We start from the raw sequence: 18,257 nt of genomic DNA on the forward strand, positions 1-18,257 counted from the left end.
ACACAGTACCTTACATCATTATCTGGTTGTTTGCCTCCTCCAGCCCTTTTGAGTGAGGTTAACAATTTATCTGCAATTCATGCTGTCTTGGGGGCAGTTTTCTGAGACAGGGCCCATTGAGCAATGCATTAATTCATTTTGCATATTATTGTTTTAACCTTTGGAGACACTTTTATTATAATAAAAAAATCCTTTGAAGCTAGAACCCTGAGGTGAACAAATGAATTTATCAATTCCAGCGGAGAGCCCTGAGAATATTTGGTATAATATGTTAGACTGGTGTAATAATCTACTTTTACATACCATAAAAATGTTTGCAGTCAATTCTATTAAGTTTAAGAAAAAAAATTCAAGGAATGGAATGTAATCCAAATTTTATCTTCAATATACTAGTCAGTTCTGTCACACTTGTGGAGCTACTGAGAAAATCTGTTCCCAGTGTTTGCATTTGCCAGTAAGAAATAAGTCACCTGATCCAGAAGCACCACTGACGATTTTAAAATCTCTCTCCATTTTTGCAGTTCAGCATCATGGTAACGTTGTTGTGATTCTAATAACTGGGCCCACTCCACCTGTGACTGGGGAAGTTTGCTGCGTAGAAGAAAATAAACATGACTTAACCAGTACAAATTTCAGCAAAATTCATTCAGCGCCTGAATGAATTAATCATCATGACAAGTTTAATAATTATGCTAATTTGTGACCCCTTGAGGAGACTCCTGAATTAAGCTATTTTTTAAGCTCGACGACACTAAAAGTTTAGTGACGCCGATGTTAAATATTAAAAATACAAACAAAACTGCCGAGTGCATGCCGGTGAAACGAAGATCAATGAGCTCGCTTTGTTGAAGCTGCAGCGCCCATGAAAAACAGTCTGTTTCCAGATTGGAGCATTGGAATTAAAGAAAGTTTCTTGATTTACCGAACTACTGCCCACTGAGTATTTCCACTGGTGCTATGCAAATTGTCATGTTTTAAGTTCTGATTATTTAAGAACACAAGTAGGAACAGAGCAATCCAGCACTTCAAGCATGCTCGACCATTCAATAAGATCATGGCTGATCTGATCAGATTTTGGCCTCAACTCCATTTATCAGTTTTGTTTCTCATAAACTGGCTCCTCTACAGTTCTAAAATCATTTGAATGGATTAAAGTCTTCATAGTATTGTGGGATAGACAATTCCAAAATGTCTCAATCTTCTGACAGAATAAATTCATCACCTCTATTTAACTGGATGATACAATATTTTAAACAATGCTGCAGTTCTAGACTCCTCCATGAGGGGGAACATCACCAACATTTATTCAGAATCCTAGATCTTTCAACAAGATTATTTTTCATCTTCTAAAAATGTCAGAGTTGAAAATACCTCTCCTGGAGCCTGATCCCATGCCAGGTAGTGAGACTCTGTGTGGTATATTCCAGCATCCATAACTTGTAAAATAGCATCATATTCAGAAATACTAATAACACCAAGCTGTGAATAGAACAACAGTTAAGATTACAATTTGAGAAGTAGGAGAAGGAGCATGTTATATGGCTCTTTGAGCCTGCTTCACCATTCAATACAATTCTGGCTGATCTTCTAAATCAATTCCACCTTTGTGAAATACCCCACCTTCCTTTCCCTCCCAAAATTCTACTTTCTATGCCCTGAATATACTTAATAAGGAGTATTCATAGTAAGTGGTAGAAAAATCTAAAGATCCACAACCCTTTGAAAATTTCTTCTCATCTTCATCCTAAATGGTCAACATCCTATTTTAAGGCCTTGATATCCAATTCTAGACTTCGCAATCAGAACAAACATCCTTTCAACATATACCTTTATCAAACTCTTAAAGAATTGTCTAGGTTTCAATGAGATTACCTCTCATCATTCTAAACTCCAGAAAACATGGCACAGACTAATAAATCTCTCCTTGTAGGACATCGATCTCTGGGTTGAGTGTAATCTGGAGAATGTTAACTGCGCATCCGTCTTGGTGTGTAAATCCTTCTTTGGCCAAGGGGATCAAACAGCAAACAGTACTCCAGGTGCAGTCTCACTAAAGTCCTACTCAATTCCAGTGAGACTTCATCAGTCTTACATTACCTTTGTAATAAAAGTTAACATTCCAATGCTTTCCTATTTTCTTGCTTTACCTATCATTCTGAAGGATGAGACCATCGTAGTTAGCACTGCTACCTCAAAGCACCAGGGACCTGAGATCGATTCAAAACTGTCTGCGTGAAGTTTGCATTCTCCTCTGCATTGGTTTTTTCTGGGTGCTCCGGTTTCCTCCCACAGGCCAAAGATGTGCAGGTTAGATGGATTGGCCATGCTAAAAATTGCCCTGTAGTGTCCAGGGATGTGCAAGTTAGTTGAGTTAACTATGATGAAACCCATGCAGGGTTGAATGGTTGGGGTGTGGCGGGTTGGATGCTTTTTGGCAGTCGGTGCAGACTTGATGGGCTGAATGATCTCTTTCTGCAGTGTAGGGATTCTACGATTCTAATGAAAGGTGTTTAAAAATTAAGACAGATGGTCAGACAACAGCGTTTGAAATTCCTTTCTACCTAGATGCCACCAAGAGGCAATATAAGCAATGGTATCTTCTACCATGAAAAATAACTGAATTATGAAGTTATGATATTTGCTGGCTACAATTCAAGGGCAGGTGACAGCTTTAAATCAAAATAATACCTGAAAGGTTTTGATTGTTCATATACAACTTCATCTTACTTGTATTCAATACAAATGTTTTCCAATATTATGGTGAATAAAATTTGAATATAAAGTTAAATATCATAGAAAATAATAATCCCTGAATATCATATAAAGAACTTTATTTGTCGCACATTAATTCTCTCCTCTCCCAAGGTGTTGACTCCTTGCTGAGGTAGTGTGATTTTAAGGATATCCATCTTCCACTGGGACCTACTGCAAGTGTTCACTAACAAAGAACAACACTACAATAAACATACTGCACAGGAACAGATTGCTGTTAATGCCTCCCTCCATTTTTTTCCCCATCTAAATTTGTAATCCGTTCTTTCTCATTTCCTTGTCTAGCTGAGTGTGGAGAACCTGAATTATCCATACTTTATTTTCCAAGTACTATAAAAATGTTAGTTTGTCTCTGTTCTAATTAATAAGAAGAGGAAGTGTAAAAATAACTTCTTATTAAAATAGAAATCAGGTAACATCCATTTCAAGTTCAGTTTCTGCTCTGATTGTTTGGAATAGAGATTTTAAAACAGGCTGTCCAACAGTCAAATTATTTTAACCTCTATCTTAAATTGGACATTTAGTTTGTCTATTTTAAAAACTGACATTGATTCATTTCTGCTATAAATGCTCAGTTATCCAAATCATTTTGCTGTTTGCCTATTATGGAATGCACGCATTGTACAGAAAACAAAACTGAAAGACAGTGCAAAAGAACTACAGATGTACCTTAAACAGATCCTAAAGTGAGCAGTAAACAGAAGAGGAAAATAGTAATCAGAAAGGAAAACTTATCAGTGATGCGAGCACAGTTTGGTTAAAGCAATTAATAAAGCTTGCTGTCTCAAATGGAGAGGTTCAACAATTATAAAAATATGTCAATCAGCATGATTAGGCTTATAAACAATAGACATCGGTCAAAAGTATCTCAAATCAGTGTGAATTCATTTAAAATAAGGAAATTTGACAAGTAAGTTAGTTGATGTAGACCTGTCCCTGATATGGTTAGAAAATGTCTTTCTGAAATTTCTAAATATTCGCAAACAGTGAAAAGTACAACAGATCCTTAACCAATTTTAAGTTTAGAGTAGATTTAACTATTTGATAAAAAAATAGTAAGACAGTTCCTACCTTATTCAAACATTTACCCTGAAAGAATACTATTATTTAACACTAGGATCACAATCTCATATATCCACTGAAGCCATATACATACATGGACTATGAATCTAGTCTATTTGCTTACCTATCTTTCACATTAGGTTAGTGGCATACTGAGAATACAGAGTTGTGGAACTGTCCTATTTTATTTCAAAATATATCTTCCGCATAAGTTATTTCTAAGTTAAAAATAAATATAACATAGGGCTATACAGGTTTTGCAGAAAATATAGTGGAATTCTGACATTCCTCATTATGGCTTCAATCCTGTTACAACAAAAGAACATTGACCAGTCATGAAAGACAACTATTCACATTAAGGTAAACAAGAAAGTCTTGGATCTAAACAGACACTTTATATACTTTGCCAGAAAGATCTTAGACAGTGGTCTTTCCCCTGCGCCATGAACTGCCAAGCTTCAGTGAATGAGATTCCACAGTGCTAACTGCTCCTCTTCTGGTTTGGGGTGAGCAAGTCAGGAATCAACGGTGATTAGAAGTGTGAGCCCTAACTAGTTGCAGCAAATTTAAGTTAGCCTAAAGCACAAATGTAAAAGATTCTTTCCAGCAACTTAATACAACTAACAACTTAGCATAAATGTCCCTTACCGTAAATTGCGGGGTCACCTACACACTAATCATGGAATGCATACTACATTCATCCTTAATTTTCCAAAACATTCTGAGCTAATAATAATTTTTGCAGTATTTGTCATTGTTTTTCTCAACAGAACTTTACGGAAATCTTAAATTATTTCTTTGACAAACTACAATTACATACAAGAAGTTTAATATATTATTTATATACCTACATCCTCATCATATCTACATTTCCTGGCATTTTCTGGAGCCAAAATTCCTTTCTATCTAGATGCCACCAAGAGGAAATATAAGCTATGGTACCTTCCACCATGCAAAACAAATGAATTATGAAGTTGTGCACTGAGCATACAAGTGAACTCACATTCTCACTGAATGTTCAACAAATTTTAACAATGACTGAACATTACATAGTAAAATTTTGGTCACAGTGTCAAAGAAATTTACAGCACAGAAACAGACCGTTCAGTCCAACTTGTCCATGCCGACCAGATATTCTAACCTAATCTAGTTCCATTTGCCAGCACTTGGCCCATATCACTTCAAACCGTTCCTATTCATATACCCCTCCAGATGCCTTTTAAATATTGCAATTGGACCAGCCTCCACCACTTCCTCTGGCAGCTCATTCCATACACACACCCCTTAGGTCCCTTTTAAATCTTTCCCTCTCACCCTAAACCTATGTCCTCTAGAACTAGACTCCCTCACCCCAGTGAAAATACCTTGTCTATTTAAAATCATGCTCATGATTTTATAAACCTCTATAAGATCACCCCTCCGCCTCCGACATTCTGGGAAAACAGTCCCAGCCTACTCAGCCTCTTCCTCTAACTCAAATCCTCTAACCATGGCACCATCCTTGTAAATCTTTTCTGAACCCTTTCAAGTTTCACAACAAACTTCTGATAGGAAAGAGACCAGAATTGCATGCAATATTCCAAAAGTGGCCTAACCAATGTCCTGTACAGCTGCAACATGACCTCCCAACTCCTGTACTCAATGCTCTGACCAATAAAAGAAAGCATACCAAATGCCTTTCATGGAACTATGAACCTGCACCCCAAGATCTCTTTGTTCAGCAACACTCTTGTTCTGATTCTGATTTGCTTTTACAAAGTTTAGGAGTCAGCAAATTCCTTTTCTCTCAAGGGAATGATATTCTGGTTAAGGTACCAACAAAACGATATAGCATTGAAAGAAATAATCTTGTTTATTTCACTTTTCTTGTCTCTCTGACGAATTTATCCAGTTAGTTTTATTCCCCAAACTTCCATTTTCCACGCACTGGGATACATCCTTTTTAAAAATTATTATGGATGCTGCTTCTGGCTTTGTTTCAGGAGAGCATTCTATCCAATTACAAACCCACCTTACCCAATAAATAAGTAATTTAACCTATCCATTCCTTTGATGATGTTACATTTTTACCTTTCCATAATCTATTGACTGACCAATGGAAATAATTTTCTCTTATTTACTAACCAAAGCCATTCAGAACATTGAACATTAAGATTAAGAACCAAAAAGTCCAATGTATTTCCTGTCAAAATAACTGAAATAAATTGTTTCCATTTAATTATAAATTCACTGGGGATATTCACTAAATGATGTAATAGTTTACAAAGACCACTCTTGCAACTTCCTACATCTCAGAATCAATTGCAATGTGTCTATCAAATAAAGCACTATGTATTGTTGTTACTCACACAAAGCTTACGATAAGCAATAACTTGGAAACACTGTAAAGTTGAATTCCTCCTGGAATTTCTTCTGGGATGTATTTAGTTTGTGTGGAACCTGTGGCAAAAAAAAGATGATTTTTCATGCGAGCAACTATGATGTTTCCAATAGTTACGTTAGTGTTTACGCATTAAGAATTGCTTTCATCTGATTAAATTTCCCCTTGAAACTCACTAAATTGGCAGACAGCCTGAGTGCAAAAATAAGGGACAAAAGCAGTGTTAAGACAATGGGCCAAATTGCCTTGAAATTGAAGCTCTTGTCAAGAGGAAGAAGGAAGGCGGCCTTCGTGAGGATGAGACATGGAGACTCAGTTAGGGGGCTTGAGAGTTTTAAGTTAGCCAGAAAAGATCTGAAGACAGGGCTAAGAAGAACCAGGAGGGGACAGGAGAAGTTATTGGCATATAGGATCATGGAAAACCCTAAGGCCTTCTGTAGGTATATCAGGAATAAAAGAACGATTAGAGTAATATTGGCCCAATCAAAGATAGTAGTCGGAAGTTGTGTGTGGAGTCTGAGGACGTAGGGGAAGTGCTAAATGAATAATTTTCGTCAGTATTCACATTGGAAAAGGGCAATGTTAGTGAGAATATGGATTTACAGGCTACTAGATGAGATGGGATTGCGGTTGACAAAGAGGAGGTTTTGGCAATTTTGGAAGATCTAAAAATAGACAAGACCGCGGGGCTGCATGGGAGTTATCCTCAGATTCTCTGGGAAGCCAGCGAGGAGACTGCAGAGCCTTTGGCTTTGATCTTTATATCATCATTGTCAACAGGACTGGTGCTAGAAGACTGGAGGACAGGAAATGTCATTTCTTTGTTTAAGATGGGGAGTCGGGACAACCCTGGAAATTATATGCCCGTGAACCTTACTTCGGTTGTGGGTAAGGTGTTGAAAAAGATTATAAGAGATAGGATTTATAATCATCTGGAGAGGAATAATTTTATTAGGCATTTGTGAAGGGCAGGCTGTGCCTCATTAAACTTATTGAGTTCTTCGAGAAAGTGACTAAACAGGTGGACGAAGGTAAAGCAGTTGATGTGGTGTATTTAAACTTCAGTAAGACATTTGATAAGGTTCCACACGGTAGGCTATTGCACAGAATACAGAATTTCAGGATTGAAGGTGATATAGTGGTGTGGATCAGAAATTGGCTAGCTGAAAGATGACAGAGGGTGGAGGTTGATGGGAAATGTTCATCTGAAGCTCACTTACCAGTGGTGTGCCGCAAGGATCTGTTTTGGGGTCACTGCTGTTTGTCATTTTAATAAATGATCTGAATGTGGGCATAGAAGGATGGATTAGTAAATTTGCGGATGACACTAAAGTAGGTAGAGTTGTGGATAGTGCCGAAGGATGTTGTGGGTTACAGAGGGACATAGATAAGATGCAGAGCTGGTCTGAGAAGTGGCAAATGGAGTTTAATGCAGAAAAGTGAGAGGTAGTTCACTTCGGAAGAAGTAACAGGAGTGCAGAGTACTAGGCTAATGGTACAAGTCTTGGCAGTGGAGATGAACAAAGAGATCTCAGTGTCCAGGTGCATAAATACCTGCAAATTGCTACCCAAGTGATAGGGTTGTTAAGATTGCATATAGTGTGTTGGCATTTTTTGGTAGGGGAATTGAGTTTCAGAGCCACAAGGTCATGCTTCAGCTGTATGAGATATTGCTAAGGCCACACCAGGAGTATTGCATACAGTTCTGGTCACCACATTATAGGAAGGATGTGGAAGCCTTGGAAAGGCTTCAAACGAAATTTAGTTGGGATGTTGCCTGGTATGAAGGGAAGGTCTTACAAGGAAAGGCTGAGGGAACCGAGGCTGTTTTCACTGGAAAGAAGAAGGTTGAGAGGTGACTTAATCGAGACGTATAAGATAATCAGAGGGTTAGATAGAGTGGACAGTCAGAGCCTTTTTCTTTGGATGGTGAAGGCTAACATGAGGGGACATAGCTTTTAATTGAGGAATGATAGATGTAGGACAGATATCAGGGTACTCATAGAGTAGTAGGGGAGGGGAATGGCCTGCCTGCGACAGTAGTAGACTCGTCGACGTTAAGGGCATTTAAATGGGCATTGAACATACATATGGATAATAATGGAATGGTGTAGGTTCGATGGGCATCAGATTAATTTCACAGGTTGGTGCAACATCAAGGGCCGAAGGGCTTGTACTGCACTGTAACGTTCTATGTTCTCAATAATGGCATGTTATTCATGCAAATCAGTCAACAACTTTAGGGGATTAAGAGATGGGGTTTGAGCTGCGAATCTACAAAGCCTTCAAGTCAATTTATTTTGCTTTTCTATTTACATCATACAAACAGCAGCCTGCACTTGACCTCCCTGTTATTTGTAAGTGCATGCTTATTTGAGCATTAGTTGTCCATCAACTTGCTGCAGAAAGTCAGGGCTCATAACTAAAATTTAAAGTACCCTTTTAACTATTTCTGCAATGCACTTCCAGCCCAGAAGGGAAACAATTCAAGTTGCTCAGTCACATGACTGCATGCAACAAACTGTAGCTGAAAGATTCTGAAAATTTCAGATATTTGTTATTTTCTTGTCTGTCTCCTTCGCTTTTGTCTCTTAATGCAAGCTTTCTTCTCCTGTCTTTATTTTTCTGTACCCAATTTGAGTCTAATTCACACTGTCTGATTCACTCTTCTTCTCTTTTTGTCTCTTTTTCTTTTCCAATCCTTAAATACTATAGTCAAGAAGAAACATATTGGTCCTGTTATTGACTGAGGATCCAGATGCCCCATTGACTTCACTTGTACAGCTAATGAGGTATATACACAAAAACATGAGTTGAAGGATGCAGACAAAAACCTAACTAACATTAACAGGATGCAACCAATAATACATGATCTACAAATAACTCAGTGATAAAGGAATTCCTTAGTAGTGGGGGCATGTGGATAAAACTAGTTATTAAAATAAATAACGAACTGTTACCAGTGAATTATTTTTGCAACATAAATCAATGCCATGATTCATATCCATTCAAAATTGTCCAAAAAGCATGCTTTTATTTAAATATAAAAATGAGTAAGAAAGAGACTGGAGAGCCACTGATAGAATATTTTCACCACTGACATTGCTTCTTCACTTTTAATTTTACCTGCCACATGTTTAATCCTCTGGGCTACCTCTTCGTCAGTTGGTGTAGTAACAGGGCTGACTGTTTCAACAAGGTGTTGGCTTCGCACATGCATGTGAGGCCGTTTTCTCCTTCGAATTGTGGATGATTTGTTAGGCTTTTCTTTTGGAGATTGCCTGTGCAGTTCAGCAGCATATTGTTTCTCTATTTTTGCAAGTTCAATATCTATGGATACCAAAACGGAATGTTTGAAGATGAAACCAATTAAACAAAATCACTCTGATTAAATATTGTTAAGTAGAATAGAACCAATATATTCATCATCTCTTTTTTAACACATTGCCTGTAAGTGTGCAGAAGTTTGTTCAGAAGTTCACAAATTAAGTTAGAGGAGAGGGGAGGTTTGGCTGTTGCTGACTGCCGATTCAAAGCACCTGTTCCTGGGTCTACTGTCATGTCTTGAATTGTCACAGTTAGTTTAGGAAGCAATTAGTAGTTAACACAATAGTCTCAAAGGAGCATTATACTATTAACATATCTAGTATAACTTCCAAAAGCATTTTTAAAGTCAATTTGTTTGGATACGTTCTGACAGACCTTCAAGTAAAGTGGGACTTTAACAGGAACCCTCTTAAAAGAATTTTTAAAAAATCAACCTGTTCAGCCCAGAGATTGGAACACAACCACAACACCCAAAGTGTTCCTAGTAGGTTACACTTCCATAGCGTGCTTAGCAATCTTCAGTTGTTATAAGAAACAACGATTTAGGTTGAAATTATTTGCACCGGGACAAACTAACATTCCTTACCAAGAAACAAATCTTGTTTCTCAGTCTTCATTAACTTAATCTCAGTTACTAAACCTTAAGCACACTTAAAACATGTGGGGGAAGAATGTAATGAAATTCCCACTCCTGGATCAATATTCAGAGATCAAGAAACAACACTTAGATATTGACTAAGTGCAGGATTGTGTTTGGCTGTGTTGGCACATGGGTAAAAAAATTTACCAGCTCCCAAAATTGTTTTTCATGCATGAAAAACAGTTGCTTAGATGAGATATCATATTTCAGACAGAATTCATGAAACTATACTTCATAATAAAAAAAGGGAGAAAATAAAATATTGCTCACCTAAATGTCTGAAGTAGTCATCTAAACCACTCCAAAAATTCTTCTCAATGAACGATTTCACTAACCCCCATGGCTGTTTCCTATACTTCAGTTCAGTTGATATCCTGGATACAAGAAGTTATGTTAATTGATTAAATAATATGTTTATAGTTCAGCTATCAAATATCCTGGATATAAAAAAGTTAGCCAATTGACTAAGTAATACTTTTACTATTCAGCTACCTTGCAAAACTTCATTCATACATGCAATCGATAACACCATAGCAAAGTATATGATGCAAATGACTGACCAGCTAAATTTAGCAAAGATCAGAATGCTTGAATGTGATTTTATGCTCAGTTGGGTTTTTGGCAACTGTCTGTATGCAGTTGACACATTCTCTCTGTGCCAGTGTGGATTTCCTCCCACAGTCCAAAGATGTGTAGGTTCAGTGGATTGGCCATGCTAGATTTCCCATTGCATCCAGTCTTGTGCAGGCTAGGTTGATTAGCCATGGGAAGTGCAGGGTTTCGAGAATGGTGTGGGTCCAGGTAGGCTGCTCTTCTGAGGGGCAGTACAGACACCATGGAATGAATGGCTTGCTTTCACACTGGAGGGATTGTATGAAGTCAACTGATTCTGACATGCTAACTTTGCACTCATCACCAAAGAGAAAGGAACAACTTTGCAGTTTGGCAAACAAGTAAATCTCTGCTTTAGTATAGATTGCTCCTCCATGAGAAGAGCTGTGAAAACCAAATTCAATTTAGGATTAGTAAAAAGTCACATGCTGCTTGTTACTTACAACATGCTTTACTGTATAATAATGTAATTCACCGGTATTCTGCGATGAACATGACATTTTGATCAAAATTCCAAGTTTTAAGCTCTTTGATTTGAATGACAGGCATTAACAGGTCAAAATCAGTTGAACAGAAAGATCATTGTTCTCTTACAACTATACTTATTTTTTAAAAGAGTGGATAAGATTCAATGTAGAACAACTTGACACAATGGCAGCTTTGTTCTCAATAAAGTTGAGAATTGCCCAATAAAGTGAAAGGAATTTGTAGCCTGATGACAAACGATTCTGACATTTATTTGATCGATTTTGTGGCTCAAGAAGCAGTGACTGGAACTGCATTTATTCCATTAACCTTTAATTGAAGAGTTGGCAACTTTATTGCATTTCAGCAGGTACAGTTTGACCCTTTTACTTCCCCTTCCTTAAATTTCAAAGGGTACCGGGTGTGAATCTCCAGGAGGATACACCGAAACATTTCTAAGGTAATCAGAATGAAGAAGGAACACAGGACCAGGTGTCACCCATTTAGCCTCCTGATCCTATTCTGCCATTCAATTCAATCACCATCACATAAGGAAATACTTCCATGCTCAGTCAGAGATGTTCAGCACAAAAACAGACCCTTCGGTCCAACTCATCCATGCTGACCAGATATCCCAATCTAATCTAGTCCCACTTGCAACAACTTGGTCCATATCCCTCCAAACCCTTTCTATTCATACACCCATCTAGATGCCTTTTAAATGTTGCAATTGTACAAGACTGGACCACTTCCTCTGGCAGCTCTTCCATGCACATACCACCCTCTGTATGGAAAAGTTACCCCTTAGGTCCCTTTTATATCTTTTCCCTCTCACCTAATCCTATGCCCTCCAGTTCGGGGCTCCCCCACCCCAGGGAAAAGACTTTGTCTATTTATCCTATCCATGCTCCTCATGATTTTATAAACCTTTATAAGGTTACCCCCTCAGCCTCCAACGCTCCAGGGAAAACAGCCCCAGCCTATTCAATCTCTCCCTATAGCTCAAATCCTCCAACCCTGGCAACATCCTTGTAAATCTTTTCTGAACCCTTTCAAGTTTCACAACATCCTTCCAATGTCCTAACCAATGTCCTGTACAGTCACAGCATGACCTCCTAACTCATGTGCTCAATACTCTGACCAATAAAGGAAAGCATACGAAACGCTTTCTTCACTGTCCTATCTACCTGCGACTCCACTTTCAAGGAGCTATGAATCTGCACTCCAAGGTCTTTTGTCCTAGGACCTTTACCATTAAGTGTATAAGTCCTGTTCAGATTTGCTTTCCCAAAATGCAGCACCTTGTGTTTATTTAAATTAAACTCCATCTGCCAATTCTCAGCCCACTGGCTCATCTGATCAAGATCCTGTTGTAATCTGAGGTAACCTTCTTCACTGTCCACTACACTTCCAATTTTGGTGTCATCTGCAAACTTACTAACTATACCTCTTATGCTCACATCCAAATCTTTTATATAAATGACAAAACGTAGTGGACCCAGTACCAATCCTTGTGGCACTCGAGTGGTCACAGGCCTCCAGTCTGAAAAACAACCCTCCACCACTATTACCTTCTGTCTTCTATCTTTGAGCCAGTTCTGTATCCAGAAGGCTAGTTCTCCCTGTATTCCATGAGATCTAACCTTGCTAACCAGTCTCCCATGGGGAACGTTGCCAAACGCCTTACTGAAGTCCTTATAGATCAAGTCTACCACTCTGCCCTCATCAATCCTCTGTTACTTTTTCAAAAAACTCAATCAAGTTTGTGAGACATGATTTCCTACGCACAAAGCCATGTTGACTATCCCTAATCGGTCCGTACCTTTCCAAATACATGTACATCCTGTCCTTCAGGATTCCCTCCAACAACTTGTCCACAATCGATGTCAGGCTCACCAGTCTATAGTTCCCTGGCTTGTCCTTGCCACCTTTCTAAAATAGTGATACCACGTTAACCAACCTCCAGTTTCCAGCATTTCCCGTGACTATCGATGATAGAAATATCTCAGCAAGGGGCCCAGCAATCACTTCCCTAGCTTCCCATAGAGTTCTAGGGTACACCTGATCAGGTCCTGGGGATTTATCCGCTTTTATGCATTTCAAGACAACCAGCACTTCCCCCTCTGTAATATGGACATTTTTCAAGATGTCACCACTTATTTCCCTACATTCTATATCTTCCATGTCCTTCTCCACCGTAAACAATGATGCAAAATACTCGTTTAGCATCTCACCCATCTCCTGCGACTCCACACAAAGGCGCCTTGCTGATCTTTGAGGGGCCCTATTCTCCCCTAGTTACCCTTTTGTCCTTAAATGTATCTGTAAAAACCCTTTGGATTCTCCTTAACCTTATTTGCCAAAGCTATCTCATGTCCCCTTTCTGTCCTCCTGATTTCCCTCTTCAGTACACTCCTACTGCCTTTATACTCTTCTAAGGATTCACTCGATCTCTTCTGTCTATTACTTAAGATATGCTTCCTTCTTTTTCTTAACCAAACCCTCAATTTCTCTTGTCACCCAGCATTCTCTACACCTGCCAGCCTTTCCTTTCACCCGAACAGGAATATACTGTCTCCGGACTCTCGTTATCTCATTTCTGAAGGCTTCCCATTACCAAGCATGGCTGAAATTTTAAACACTTTCCTGAAAAGTGCAACTGATGCTCGATCAGTTTAAAGGATATGGAGAAAAGCCAGGCATGTGGAGTTACTTTGTAGATCAGTCGTGATCTCACTGAAAGACCAGAACAGGCTCATGTGGTAAAATGGTTGATTCCAGGTCTCACCTTCAAAGGCTGATTGATGTTTTACTTCTATTTATCAGTGAGTTTTGAGAAGATTTGTAGCTCAGGTTGAGGTTCTGGTTGCAAGTTTGTTTGCTGAGCAAACTCAGCAAGCAAACTTACATCTATTTATCAGTCTTGTTTCTGTAATCCCTAATCCCCTTGTCAACAGGAATCTACTGATTAAGTTATGACTTCAACCAGCATCTTCCAAGGATCGCACGTTAAACCCAATTCCAGAGTACTCAAAACATTTGGGCGTGTTTCTACTAACACAGTCGGTGGCCCTGACGTGTTGTCTAGTAAACTTCATAAGATGACATCAAACACTTTGGGGCTCGGGAAGAAACTTCATTGCCAAAGAGTTCAAATCCTCCAGGTGGAAAAAGCAAGAGGATTTCAGTGCACTGGAGCCCTTTTTTTCACAATCAGATGCAGTTTTAACTGATACAGAAAGCAATGTCTTTGGGAAACTGGTTGCTGTTCACGGTTCCAAACAAACCAAAGGATGTAAAATATTTATTGCCTGGTATTGCAGATGAGGGGTTGAAAGCTGAATAGCAGGAGGACAAGATAGTGAAGAGGAAAAAGTTGACAAAAAGCCAAAGAAACCCACAGTGAATGATCGCTTGCTTCCAATACATCCATGTCCATGATGCCGTAACATGGTTACTCCAACCTCCAGATGGCAGACTAACATTTCCCTTGATCTGAGGGGGCTGTCTAATCTGTTTGATTCCAAATGACTTTGCTTTAGACTCAACAGTTTTTTTTAAATGGACAAGGTTTCATATTTCTATTAGCCATTGTATGAAGTAGTAAGAGTAATACAAGCTGTAATAAGCTGCATAAGGGGAAAAAGAAACAAATGCAAGGTTATTTTTAAGGGATGTCACAGTGGATTTGGAATTCGATATTCTTAATACAGACTTTGTTAATATTCTCTATTTTCTGTATTCAAGGATGAATGAGTTTGCTCTGGGAAATTCAGTGATCTTCTCTGTTGACTTTGTTATTGCTAAATCCTGGCAGACCCTTTCAGCAAACTTGTCGTGAAACAGTGTTGTTTCTACTGCTTTCTAACATCTAGGAGGCCAAGAGAGGACTCATAACATGTACAGATAAATATAGGTACAAGAGGTAAACGGCTCAACTGCAGAGTTGATGCTTGACACTGAATAGAAGACAACATAAGACTATCAAAGCAACAGCCTAAAGAACATAGCATTGCACTGGGTGAAGAACTATTCCAGTTCCATTCTGATTCATTTGATCTAAACTTACTTTCTTTGTGTTAAATTATGCTAACTGAGATGAAAAATGATGAAGGATCTTAAAACTGTTGCGTAACACTTTCTGCACTTAAAAAGGCACTATGAAGTGAAACCCAATACAGTTTTGCACAAAAACAACTAATTGAGGAGGATTATCTTTCTTACCTCAGTCTGCTTTTGTTTTTTGCCACCCGCGTAAGGCTGTATCTGTTGATTGTGTAGAAGTAGTCATGATATGGAACGTCATGTGTAATCACCTCTGCATCGATCACATAACACTCACTCTCCTGGCTGGCTTTGTACAAAGTCTGTATTGAAAAAAAATACTTCAAAGCATGCAGATAACTTTAACTGCAATGAAAGAATACTCTGGGGACACAGTTATTCCATGATCAGTCCTCTAGAAATGATGTGAAGTGGCTATATTAAATAAATGAGTTACTTAGCTTGATGATGGTGAAAATTACCAGCCTCTAGCTTGCTGACAGCAAATTGGAAGGATTTGTCCGACAGTGCTATAAAATGCTCATTTTAACTTGTTATGAATAGCAATGCCTTCTCTTTAATCTTTTGGAAGTCTCCATCACTAACTGTTATCTCATTAAGTTGGTGTTGGCAGACAATAGGTGCTCAAACAGCTGGAAAAATTGTACTGAGCTAACCTGCTTCCATAACACTGACCCAAGTAAAATATATTCTTGGTCACATCTTTAAAGTTAGCTTTGATCAGCAAGTCTTACCTGGGTCTCAGTCACTGTAGCAGTTTTTGGCGCAAGTGGGTTTGAGAGAGCAATAGTGTATAATATCACTCGGGTCTGATTGCCATTTACTTCTTTCTTCCAGGGATGACTAACCATGTCTAGAAATAGAAAGTAAAATATCTTTGTTGTTGGCAATTGTTCATCTGGAATTAGGATTTGTAGAAATACACTGCATTATGGCTAACATTCATGCTCAGTTTCATTATACATGTATGTTCTTTTCTTAACATCTCTGCCAATGAGGCCATGAAAATAGGTTGGAGATGAGAAAAATCTTCGATGACAGTATTCAATAGAGCAAGAAAAAACATTTTTCTCCTGTTTTGAAATATTTATTAATGGATTATGTTGTTTGTAAATCAAATCTGTTTGCAATCTCTGCCCACAAAACCTCACTCCTGTCAGTGCTTTTCACAGCATGAATTCTGACCTTCACATGTTTAAACGTTCTGCTTCCATTCATGTATTGTATTGTATTGTATTTGTATTGTATTGCTGCAGCTTTGCATGTCCAGCTCTTCGACTTGCATTGCAGAAAGAACCTCATGTCTCAAACAGATGCACTTGTATACTTCCAAAAGTATCATATGTTTTGCAGAGGCAACAAAGGACATTGGATGAATGGATACTGGCAGGAAATAAACTTGCAAGGACAAACTTGGGGAATAGCACTGATTCAATTTCTCTACAGACAGCTAGCCTGAATTCATGGCTCAAATGACTTCTTTTTTGCCATAATAACTCTAGCATAATAACTTTGCCATAATAACTCTAGTTATGAAGAAACTGAAATCAGATCAGTGTAAATAATTAAGAATGAAATGGATGAATATAAAATAGGAACTGATGTAAGCTTTCAAGCAGTCCATATGGTTGATTGAAACATCCTACTCCAACGCCTCTTGATTTGTGTCCATCGAGATGGGACTGCTCTCTTATCTAAGGGTAGCCAGAGAATTACTAGCAATGACTTTTCTTCTTGGTCCTGCACTGTTACCTTTGATGTCCCCAGTGATTTATCCCTGGTTCCCTGCTATTTCAAATCTGGAAGCTGCCCCTTGGTGACATTATCCAAAATCATTGTGCGGTTTCCACATGTACACTGATGACACCCAGTTCTACCAGCTTCTCAAACCCTCCAGTGTTGCAAGATCATTAGATTGCTTATGCAACGTACATCGCCAGAAAGCAGAAATTTCCTTCAATTAAATATTGATAAGACTTAAACCATTGTTTCTGTTCTTTGCTACAAACTCTGTTCCATACTTAATGATGCCATCACTCTCCCTTTCATTAGTCTGAGATTAAGCCAATCTGTCCACAATCTTGGTGTTACATTTGATCCAAGGTGAAATTCCAACTTGATATTTCCACTTCTAAAACTGTTTAACCTTTGGGCGGCATGGTGACTCAGTGGTTAGCACTGATACCTTACACAGCCAGGGATCCTGGTTTGAATCCAACCTTGGGCGACTGTCTGTGTAGGGTTTGCACATTCTCCCCATTTCTGTGTGTTTCCTCCGGGTGCTCCAGTTTCCTCCCACAGTGCAAAGATGTGCAGGTCAGGTGAATTGGCCATTCTAAATTGCACGCAGTGTTAGGTACTTTAGTCAAAGGGAAATGGGTCTGGATGGGTTACTCTTCGGAAGGTCGATGTGGACTTGTTGGGTGGAAGGGCCTGTTTCCACACCGTGGGGAATCTAATCTTATCCCCGTCTCAGGTCATTTGCTGTTGAAATCCTCCTCCAGGCCTTTGTTACCTCTAGACGTAATTATTCTAATGCATTCTTGACTGGTCTCCTACATTCTACCCTCTGCAAACTTGAGGTCATCAAAAGTTCTGGCATCTGACTTAACTTGCAACTAGCCCCAATTCATTGTGACTCCTGGTCAAGCAATGCCTTGATTTTAAAATTCTCATTCCTGTTTTCAAATCCCTCCATGGCCTTCGCTTTTCATTTTTAACCTTCTCCATACCCACAGTCCTCCCCGAAATGCGTATTCCTCGGAATCTGGTATTTATTGTGCATTTCCAAAGTTAAAGCTCATCCTTGCACACATAACACATACATTGTTTTGCAATGCTCCTGTTAAGAACCTTGGGACGTTTCATTATATTAACAGTGTGTTATAAATAATATGTTATTTTTGATGTGATGGTAATAAAATTTGAAACAGT

The 18,257-nt window shown here is 38.7% G+C and overlaps 1 protein-coding gene across 13 annotated transcripts in view; it reads right to left on the reverse strand.

The window, feature by feature from the left end:
• gramd1ba (GRAM domain containing 1Ba) overlaps window positions 1–18,257 on the reverse strand; it is a 607,589-nt gene that overhangs the window by 8,407 nt on the left and 580,925 nt on the right. For all 13 annotated transcript variants that reach the window (XM_072593157.1, XM_072593155.1, XM_072593154.1 and 10 more), the window contains 7 exons: window positions 16,058–16,176; window positions 15,483–15,625; window positions 10,452–10,555; window positions 9,341–9,544; window positions 6,183–6,273; window positions 1,372–1,479; window positions 471–591 (listed from right to left, as the gene is read on the reverse strand). In XM_072593157.1, coding sequence (XP_072449258.1) covers window positions 471–591; window positions 1,372–1,479; window positions 6,183–6,273; window positions 9,341–9,544; window positions 10,452–10,555; window positions 15,483–15,625; window positions 16,058–16,176 — 890 coding nt within the window. The remainder of the gene's footprint in view (window positions 1–470; window positions 592–1,371; window positions 1,480–6,182; window positions 6,274–9,340; window positions 9,545–10,451; window positions 10,556–15,482; window positions 15,626–16,057; window positions 16,177–18,257) is intronic.

This window comes from Chiloscyllium punctatum, chromosome 23 (genome assembly GCF_047496795.1).
Source record: "Chiloscyllium punctatum isolate Juve2018m chromosome 23, sChiPun1.3, whole genome shotgun sequence".
Taxonomy (NCBI): domain Eukaryota; kingdom Metazoa; phylum Chordata; class Chondrichthyes; order Orectolobiformes; family Hemiscylliidae; genus Chiloscyllium; species Chiloscyllium punctatum.